Source organism: Periplaneta americana, chromosome 8, assembly GCF_040183065.1.
Source record: "Periplaneta americana isolate PAMFEO1 chromosome 8, P.americana_PAMFEO1_priV1, whole genome shotgun sequence".
In the NCBI taxonomy this organism is placed as follows: domain Eukaryota; kingdom Metazoa; phylum Arthropoda; class Insecta; order Blattodea; family Blattidae; genus Periplaneta; species Periplaneta americana.
Window position 1 is genome coordinate 23985027 of NC_091124.1, and position 11375 is coordinate 23996401.

The 11375-nt window shown below is 35.0% G+C and overlaps 1 protein-coding gene across 1 annotated transcript in view; it reads left to right on the forward strand.

Moving 5' to 3' along the window:
• The window catches only part of LOC138704583 (uncharacterized), a 321702-nt gene extending 310624 nt beyond the window's left edge, over positions 1–11078 (forward strand). Inside the window, exons 16-17 of the mRNA XM_069832631.1 lie at positions 1854–1986; positions 10798–11078. Coding sequence (XP_069688732.1) covers positions 1854–1986; positions 10798–10878 — 214 coding nt within the window. The 3' untranslated portion in view covers positions 10879–11078. The remainder of the gene's footprint in view (positions 1–1853; positions 1987–10797) is intronic.
• The last annotated feature ends 297 nt before the right edge of the window (positions 11079–11375 follow it).

Below are 11375 nucleotides of genomic sequence, written 5' to 3' on the forward strand. Positions count from 1 at the left end.
GCACAACTGTCAGTCGTTAGCGCGCGCGATGTGCTATGCTGCCGCGCTCCATTAGAAGTATCAACGTAACAATGGCGAGTGATCGGGAGAAGGCGTTCTGTGTGGATAAAGATTTGTAGGCCGCCTGATTTGTCGATGGGAAGGTAAATCGTCGTCATAACGTGATGTATCACGAAGGAAAGCCTATGGCCCACTCTTCTTCGATGAAGGCACCATAACTGCAGCAATAGGTAATCCCGCAGCTAGATGGGGACTCCGACGATTACCTGTTCCAAACAGACAGGACACCACTCCATTATCACAATGTAGTCCTGCGTTACCTGAAACAGCACCTGCCTCACTGCTGGCTTAACCGTCCTACTACCAATGACCTGGAATGTCGCAATTGGCCACTCAGATCACCTGACTTTACTCCCTGAGATTTTTTTCTGTGGGGGTATGTGAAGGACGCTGTGTATGTGCCGTCCTTGACACAAGATCTGCCAGAGTTACAACAGCGTGTTGCCACTGCTATCGAAACCATAGACGCGGACATGCTGTTTCGTGTATGAAAAGAACTCGATTTGTTCCTGGATTAATGCCGCGTGAAATACGGTTCCCATATTTAATGTTTGTGAATCTTTGTGGTGTAAGTAAAACTTCGAGAGTTGTGCTGTTTTTTGATGCCTTGTACGATCCCTTATCTTTAATATTTTATTCATAATAAGCACGTAAATTTGTTCGTTCTTTTAGACTTACACTTTATAACTAAATTTTAAGTGAGAAGTCCACTTACTTACTTACAAATGATTTTTAAGGAACCTGGAAGTTCATTGCCGCTCTAACATAAACTCGCCATCAGTCCCTATCCTGTGCAAGATTAATCCAGTCCCTACCATTATATTCCACCTCCTTCAAATCTATTTTAATATCATCCTCCCATGTACTTCTTAGCCTCCCCAAAGGTCTTTTCTCCAGCTAACACACTATATGCATTTCTGGATTCGCCCATACGTGCTACATGCCCTGCCCATCTCAAACGTCTGGATTTAATGTTCCTAATTATGTCAAGTGAAGAATACAATGAGTGCAGTTCTGCGTTGTGTAACTTTCTCCATTCTCCTGTAACTTCATCCCTCTTAGTCCCAAATATGTTCCTAAGCATTTATTCTCGAAAACTCTTAACCTATGTTCCTCTCTCAAAGTGACAGTCCAAATTTGACAACCGTACAGAACAACCGGTAATATAATTGTTTATAAATTGTAACTTCCAGATTTTCTAGAGCAAACTGAATGATAAAGCTCTTCAACCGAATAATAACAGGCTTATTCTGCGTTTAATTTCCTCCCGAGTGTCATTCCTATTTGCTACTGTTGCTTCAAGGTACTTAAATTTCTCCATTTTTTTTTTCAAAGGATAAATTTCCCATTTTTATATTTCCATTTCGTGCAATGTTCTGGTCACGAGACATAGTCATAGACAATCAACTTTACAGGGAGTTATACCTGAAAATCTTGATTTGCATAGTCATATACTTCGTTTTTACGGGGTTTACTTCCAAATCTATTTTTTCGCTTGCTTCAAGTAAAATTCCCGTTTTTTCCCTAATAGTTTGTGGATTTTCTCCTAACATATTCACGTCATCCGCATAGAAATGCACCTGATGTAACCCGTAACCTGTCTGTTATCCTGGACTTTCCTAATGACATATTGTAGAGCAAAGTTAAAAAGCTTTAGTCCTCAGTGAACTGGAAAAGCGTCGGGCAGAAATTGACCTATACGGACCCTGCTATAATTTTCACTGAGACACATTTTAATTAATAGAACTAGTTTCTTGGGAATATGAAATTCAAAGGAATACTGAATGTTGCAGGTACAACACTACACAGGATGACAACTACTACCAAGCTACCACGTTCTGGAAGTCCCTGTCTGCTGATCAGAAAAACGAGTTAGTCGAGAATGTAAAGCAAGAGGTGGTACAATTATCTTCCGGAAAAATAAAGGTAAATACGAAAATTTTAAACTTAGTAACAAAGATAATTATGAAAAGTAGAACTTTTTGTATCAGTGCGTATCAATTTGCTATAGTACAAATATTGCGCTTTGTCAGATTACAATAATTCCAAGAAAATTGTGTGCGAAGAGAATCGTCAGTAACCTGAATCACCCAGACTATTCTTCGTTTTTGGATTATGTATTAGAAATTTCACAGTTTAGAATTTCCTTCCTTTTCTTAAGACTCTAATACAGGGCTGGGCACATTACGTGATTCTGAGAAATGAGCGCTGTGTACTTTAAAGAGCGCGTCTTGCGAGCGCTCTGACGTATGCATACTGTACGTCATTCAGTGTCGGTGCAGTGGTGACTCTGCAGTATGATGAATTTTGAAGACGGAGCTTCCGCTCATACACTAAACCGTCCCACTATTTCCAATGCGTTTAATGTATCATGGGAGGACGAGTTTTTTTTTTTTTTTTTCGTAGAGAGCAGTGCATTGGCAAAGTGTTTAATTTGTCATAAAACACCCCAACTGATTAAGAGGTTCAATATCCAACGACATTATTCTTTACAACATGCTACTGAATATGACAAATATGTTGGTAATGAACGCCATAAATTAATACAACTGAAAGAAAATGTTTCTCAGGTACATTATATTAGAGTATCCATTTGATATTTACATTGCATTATAGGTTATTATACATTTAATAATATATAGTTTTAAATTATACAAGTATTATAATATATCATAGTATAGTATATCATAATATTTGTATAATTTAAAATTATATATTACTAAATGTACTATAATAACTTATAATGCAATGTAAATATCGAATAAATACTCTAATATAATGTACCTGAGAAACATTTTCTTTAAGTTGCATTAATTTATGGTCATATCATATATATATATATATAATATTATATTATATTATATTATATTATATTATATTATATTATATTATATTATGTTATATTATATATTAACAGAATGACAATAATGCACTTAGTGAATCGGCTATGAGAATTAGCTACAAAATTTGCCACGAAATTGCAAAGGAATTGAAAACATTCAACGAATATAATTTCATCAAGCGATGTTTAATTATATTGATAGATGAACTCTGTCCACTGCAAGTAAGGGAAGTGGAAGCCATACGCCTTCTCGTAGAGGAGATTGCAGTATGTGCGTATGGGTTATGTAAATAAGCCTAATGATTTGTGTGTGTGCATAGAGCGAAGTTTATTTTATTAAATTAATAAGAGTGTTATAAATTCTGTACTGTACAATGGATTGATGTAATATCCTTATAAACTAGCCTATTATGTACTGACAGACTGAATGACTAGAACAACCGTGGGTCTTGTTACATTAATGCAGGGAAGGTAGCTGTAATGCGAGTCCGCCACTGCGTGAGCGTTCTGCTCTGGCTTGGAATTGAAGTGCCTTGCAGAGCCAGAGCAGCTCTGGCAGACTAAATGGAGCCGCATTCATGCCCGGCCCAGCTCTAATACATTTTAACTGTGTTTACTTACAGTTGCTTTAAGTCCTAGGTCATACGCGACTGTCTATAGTTCACTGTAAGGAATAATAAATGTTGCTGTTATTATTTCGTGGTATGTGGGATCCAATACGGCATTGCCCTTACTTAACTGGACATTAGTTGTATTCACTCGATGAAAACCACGGATTGACCAGGACCGGAAATCAACCATTCAATTCAATCAATCACTCAATCAATCAATCGTTTATTAATGTCATGAGCAACAGTTTATTGCAATAGACAAAATATACTAAATTATAAGAGATATAAAATAATATTTGACATCAAATATAAAAAAGATGAATACAATACAAATGAAATAACAATACTGGGATTAAGCAATAATAACAATAACCAATACTAATAATTACTGTAGACTTCGTTGAATTGCCACACGCAGCATGCAATCAGGTTGCCGATGTTCGGTAGTATAGAGGAGGTGAACGGCCGCCCGGTCTCGTAGTATAAGCAGTTCATGTTAAGAGATGTGACCGGTTCAAATAGATAGAGCAGCTGCAGCTAATGTGTACCTATGTAAGCACTTGTTTTTGCATTACTATGGTCGGAATAGTCAAAGCTTAACATATGTTCAGTGCAGACAAGAATTCAATCAAACATACTACAATGAGAGTGTTGCTGTTCCAAACAATTGCCTCTGGAATACCCTTACTCCCGCAGCCAGTCTTGACCCGTTGAAAAACGTGGTTGGATGCTGTTAATTATTATGCAGAACATTACGGCAAAATAATGGAGGTAATTGATGCATTGGATAGCACAGACAGTTCCGCTGTTGCAGCTGTAAAATCATTGCCTTCTGAACAGCTATTGGAAGATATTCTGTTCATTGCTTCTAATTTCAAAATCGTGTCCAAAACATCACCCTATTAGAATCGTCTAAACTAGAACTGTCAGATGCCCTTAATATAGTGGATAAAGTATCACAAACTGTTATCCAAAATAACAATTCACTAATTTCAGAAAAAGTTAAATGTAAGTGAGTTGAGAAACATTATTGCTAAAAATTCTGCCTATTCACAACTTCGTATTATAAATGATGTACTATCAGGTCACGACAAGACGTTTGAAGTTGGTGTACTAAAAAGTAGTGACTTCCCGTTCTTCAAATATGCGTTTATTACATCGTGTGATGTTGAACGTACATTTTCCCAATATAAAAACTGTTTGAGTGACCATCGGAGTCGCTCAAAATGTTCGTAACTCTTTACTGCAATGCACATATTCAAGGATGATGTGAGTATATTACATTAAATTTTATGAGTTAATATATCTAACTACAAAATAATTTATGTTAGGAATTGGACATAATGCAACTGTTTAAAATAACTTAAATAGAAGGGCCTCGTTAAATAATTAACTGTAACGTGATTTCCCCTCTTTCTACGATTCTGCGGCATAACCACTTGGACGGACAGTAGATAGCATGTCTGAGTAATTTTATCTGTGCCGGTCGGGCAGAAGTGAAGATTGAATTTACAGTGCGTAAGGTACTCTTTTATAGCGTAGGTACAGAATTATTTCAACATGAGTTACTAAGTATGAAGGACGAAACTGGCAATTGGAATTAGATGCAATAATCTATAGTGCGATAATATGCACAAAAGAACTGAAGCCTGTATCGAAATGAAAGGCCACCATTTTAAAAAATGTGTTTAAATATTGATATTATGATTATTTTTCAATTTAACTTCATTCTCTATATTGTACGTTAATGTGCTGTAGACAGTATAATATACACTGCATAATGAATACGTCCACATGGATAACTCAGTTCGTCAGTAAAAACACTTATTCTTAATACAGTACTGTATTTTGATTAAACAAAAACCTAAGGAACATTATCGAACTCAAATCGCGATATTTCCTAGTTTACGTAAATGGATGAACTACTTTTCTTCCCTCCTATACATAGTAGAGTGATTTGTTTGTATTTTACGCCAGTATCATCGAACTCCAGTCGTGGAAGGGGGTAGCAAACTGTGTTTCCGGTTCTCTGAAGGTATAGCCAGGTTAATATTAAAAATGTTAGTAAAAATAAAGTGATGTCTGTGTATATAACTTGCATCATGTGCCTCTTGAACTCAGGACGTCCTGAATGCAAGTCCAGTGCGTTACCACTGAGCCATCTCGTTCGGTTTCTAATAAACAAGTGAGGAAAAATTCCTATAATGAAGTTGACAATTCAGTCTCTTTCTCTTGTTGTGAATATTACGGTTTATGTTAATTTTAAACTATTATTTGAGAATCATACGTCACAAATTGAATAATTTAATACGCACTCTACGCGTTTAGGATGATTACCTGGTTGAGATATTAACGTGAAATATTTCTGTGCAGGACATTCAGGGTTGCCAGGCGTAATTATATTTATCCCGGAATTTTAAACAAATTGAAAAAAGTACAGTTTCTTGCTCATTTCTATTATTTACTTACTTACTTACTTACTTACTGGTTTTTAAAGAACCCAGAGGTTCATTGCCGCCCTCACATAAGCCCGCCATTGGTCCCTATCCTGAGCAAGATTAATCCAGTCTCTACCATCATATTCCACCTCCTTGAAATCCATTTTAATATTATCTTCCCATCTACGTCTCGGCCTCCCCAAAGGTCTTTTTCCCTCCGACCTCCCAACTAACACTCTGTATGCATTTCTGGATTCGCCCATACGTGCTACATGCCCTGCCCATCTCAAACGTCTCGATTTAATGTTCCTAATTATGTCAGGTGAAGAATACAATGTGTGCAGCTCTACGATGTGTAACTTTCTCCATTCTCCTGTAACCTCATCCCTCTTAGCCCCAAATATTTTCCTAAGAACCTTATTCTCAAACACTCTTAATCTCTGTTCCTCTCTCAAAGTGAGAGTCCAAGTTTCACAACCATAAAGAAGAACCGGTAATATAACTGTTTTATAAATTCTAACTTTCAGATTTTTTGACAGCAGACTAGATGACAAAAGCTTCTCAACCGAATAATAACAGGCATTTCCCATATTTATTCTGAATTTAATTTCCTCCTGAGTGTCATTTATATTTGCTACTGTTGCTCCAAGATGTTTGAATTTCTCCACCTCTTCGAAGGATAAATCTCCAATTTTTGTAGTTCCATTTCGTACAATATTCTCGTCACGAGACATAATCATATACTTAGTCTTTTCGGGATTTACTTCCAACCCTATCTCTTTACTTCCTTCAAGTAGAATTTCCGCGTTTTGCCTAATCGTTTGTCGATTTTCTCCTAACATATTCACGTCATCAGCATAGGCAAGAAGCTGATGTAACCTCTTCAATTCCAAACCCTCTGTGTTATCCTGAACTTTCCTAATATCATATTCTAGAGCGAAATTAAAACATTTCTATAACATTATTTTTAAAATTCCTTATCAATTTTTTCATTACCCTTTCAACCAATGTCCAACGACGTCAACTATGCCTAGTGCCTTCTATCGGGTTGTATTGAAGTAAAAACGAAAACACTGTAGTTTAATCGGAAGTAGCTCGAACTTCTTTATTTTACATGGAATATTCAATATGTTTTTCCGTAGGAAGTCCCGGGTAGGTTCGGAGCTTCTAGGTGTTTGATTTCAATAAATAAAGTACATATATTTTTATGTTTTCGAATAATGTTCATTAAGAGCTTTTCAAAAAGTACCCACACTAGACACCTCTATACAAATTTATTGTTGCTAAATCAAGAAACAAAAAAGTGCTGTCTAACGAATAATACTAGTAAAACGTTTCTTTTGTTTACTCTGATTTGGCTGCCCTTTGTTTATATCCATGGAATCATGTTTATTGATACAGAAACATCTTATTTAAGAGATTAAATAGTGCGTTAAATAATTCTACCTGATGTTGAGCGAAAGGGAAATAATTGTAATTTTAAATATGGTTGACGAGCTGTCATTTACGCTTACAATTTCAGTAAATTTCCTTAAGATCCTTCTCACTGTTGCATGTGGAATTTCATTGCGATCCGGAAGGATATTATTAAATAAATTCGCTGTCTCTCGGTGAGATCGTTGCCTATCTCCATAGCCAACCATAATTAAAATTAGAATTCTTTCCCTTTCGTTCAACATCAGATATAATTCTTTAACGCACTACATGTCAGATTCAATCCCTTTCTGTATAAATAAACAAGATTTCGTGGATATAAACAAACGACATTCAAATCACATAGATAAAATAAACAGTTTGCTTGTATTCCATGGATGTAAACAAAGGACAGTCAAATCACAGTAAAAGAAGCGTTTTACTCACAATATTCGTCAGACCTACACTTTTCTGTTTTCTTGATATAGCAACAATAAATTTATACAGACATGTCTATTGTGGGTACTTTTTGAAAAGGTCTTAATGAACAATATACGAAAATATAAAACATATTGGGTATCCCATTTAAAATAAGAGAGTTGGAGTTAATTTTGCTTAAACCGGAAGTAGAAAAAACTGCGTAATAACATTATTGACTTCGAAATATGTATTATATGTTTTTCTCGTGTTAAATGCTATCGTACCTGGTTAACATGTTTCGATCTGATATTGGCCTTCTTCAGAACTGGTTGTTGTGGTCTTGGCGCCTTTTGTTTTGTGTCCTGTGGGGGTGTGTTTGTGTAGTGTAATGTGGAGTCAAAGTGTGTGTATGTTCTGAAATTGAGTTGTGTATTGAGAAATAATTAATTAATAGAAATACATAAAACGTATATAGTCGGTTGTATTGCAAGTTGAATTAATTCAAATGTGTAGTCACGTTAATGTAGGAACGCAATATCATCACGTGTCCTGATTTCTGATGAAGAATCTGGCAATCCTGCCGACATTAGAGAAATATAGTCACAATTTGTGTTAATATGATAACGTTACTAATTACAGTAGATTTTAAATGATCGAAATTATGATGTGCTTAAAAAAAGTAATTTCAAATCTAGCCAGTCGTCACAAAACATAAGAGAAAACAAATAAATTAATGTAATATGATAATGAAGCCATTATCAAGGAATATACTTCAGTTGGATGGGTCGTAAGCCACTGTAAGTTGCTGGATTCTGTGGTTGGCGTACAGGGATTATACCACAGTCTAGTGTATAGTTACGAAGCTTCAGTTGTGAGGGTGCTAGGAACAATAGACTGTGCCGTTACAATTTCTCATTTTCTGTAATGAGGCGATATTAGCGATCCTAGTGGTTAGCAACTATCTATGGATGCATATTTACTACGTATTGAGCTTCGTGACTGTATATACTGGACTGTGGTTTATACCATCATGCGCGGGAACAGGGGAGAAGCGCTGAGTGAGAGGGAAATTGAGTGCTCTGTGGAAGTAGCAATTTCCCTCCAGTGTTGCCAAATCAGCGGATTTCCCGCTAGATCTAGCGTTTTTAGGCGTTAGTTTAGCGGGTAAAATTTATGAAATTTGTGTTGCTGTTATAGGGATTTAGCGGATTTTTTTAGCACTCACAGTGGCAAAATAATATAATTTTACATTGACAATATAGCAATTTAGCGGTTTCTGCACGGCTTCATAGCGGATTTTTAAGAATCGAGTTGGCAACACTGTATTCCCTCTCACTCACAGTTTCTTTTCTGTCCCCGCGCGTGACGGTACGATCTCTCTATGCCGGCCACAGAACCGAGGAACTGACTGCTCACTTTGCATGTAAAACAGCTGTTCAGTGAATCTTTTCTGTTCGGGTAGAAGAGCGTGATTCGTAAGCACAGACATTCGTGTACAGTGATGTAACAGAAAGAGTTGAATGCTTCATTACCAACACGTGACACGCAGACTTCAGGGCTGGAATATTATGGTATGTTATATATTTCATTTTAATAATAATTTACAGATAATGTAGCCTAAATTAAACAATCACAAAATTAATCTACACATTCACTTCTGTACACTAAAAAAAATAAATAAATAAATAAATAAATTTGTGCTTCATCGTTTTGTGTTGTGTGAGAGAGGATATAACAAACATAACGGGTGCTATCTGTATCAAGTAAACACGGTATATAATAATAATAATAATAATAATAATAATAATAATAATAATAATAATAATAATATAATAATAATAATTTATTTACCCTGGTAGAGTTAAGACCATACGGCCTTCTCTAACACTCAACCAGGAGTAAAATTACATTACGAAAAACACTTCAAATTTACAAAGTACACTACAATTTTACACACAAACCTGAATAAGATAATAACAATAAGATGTAAACAACAAGTAAGAAGAAATCAGACATAATATATAACATACAGAAAGAAAGGAGAAAGCATAATAAAATGTGAACAACAGGTCAAAATAAATGAGAGTAATTTAAAAAAATAAGACAATTCTTGATAATAATAATAATAATAATAATAATAATAATGATAAAAAATAAGAGGAGTAGTAGTAGTAGTAGTAGTAGTAATAATAATAATAATAATAATAATAATAATAATAATAATAATAATAATAAAACATAACATAACAAACATAACGGATGCTATCTGTATCAAGTAAACACGGTGTATAACGAACATAACGGATGCTATCTGTATCCAGTAAACACGGTGTATAACGAACATAACGGATGCGATCTGTATCCAGTAAACAAGGTGTATAACGAACATAACGGATGCTATTTGCATCAAGTAAACACGGTGTATAACGAACATAACGGATGCTATCTGTATCCAGTAAACACGGTGTATAACGAACATAACGGATGCTATTTGCATCAAGTAAACACGGTGTATAACGAACATAACGGATGCTATCTGTGTCCAGTAAACACGGTGTATAACGAACATAACGGATGCTATCTGTATCCAGTAAACACGGTGTATAACGAACATAACGGATGCTATTTGCATCAAGTAAACACGGTGTATAACGAACATAAAGGGTGCTGTCTGTATCAAGTGAACACGGTGTATAACGAACATAACGAATGCTATCTTCATCATTTAAACATATTGTATACCGAACATAACGGATGCTATTTGCATCAAGTAAAAGAGAAATTGGTATTTTTACTTTACCCATTAAGATATGTCATAGCCTCTATTATTGAATATCCGATATTTTTTCTTAAAACTTCTACTAACTAAATAGGCAACCGAAGTACGTTTTCAATTCAATATTATGTTTACACAAATTGGGGTAGTTAATAAATACGGGGAGTGTAAAGACAGAAATAGTTAAACATAGTGTAATTCCTAAAGTACTCAACTTTGGTATTGTTTTTCTTGCAGTTGATGGTAGCTGAGATGTTCAGTCGAGTGAACATGGAAGAACTTGGAAGTAAAATAAGGAAAGGTATGGGACTTTACTGAAAGCATCTGTTGTGTTGCATTTATTTTATTTTTTAGCCTTCATTAGATCAATGTTACATGGTTGGTACATGCGTGTATTGGCGTAAGGAAATCACTACAAGAATTTTACTGTGCACAATTGAAGATTATAATTATGTCCAACTAAAATAACACAAGTTGTAAAACGTTATGTAAATAAAACTAATCGATGTAATATACAAGTGGAGAAGGACGATTCCAAGTTATTTATGTGAGATCTTAATGTTTTAAGATTCTGTATTTAGTTCGTGCGGTGGAAAGGGGAAATAGTATTTTATATTTTTTGAACACAACTTTAATTGGGACAATTTTCAATCATAGAGTGGACTTACAATTTGTAGCGAATCTTAAGGGGATGCACTACTGAATTTTCTAATTTCTACATTTTAAGAGATAATGTATTGAAATTTTAACAGCATATTATGATCATGATTATGAATTAGTCAAGAAAATTTCAATGATCAAAGTCAAGAAATAAC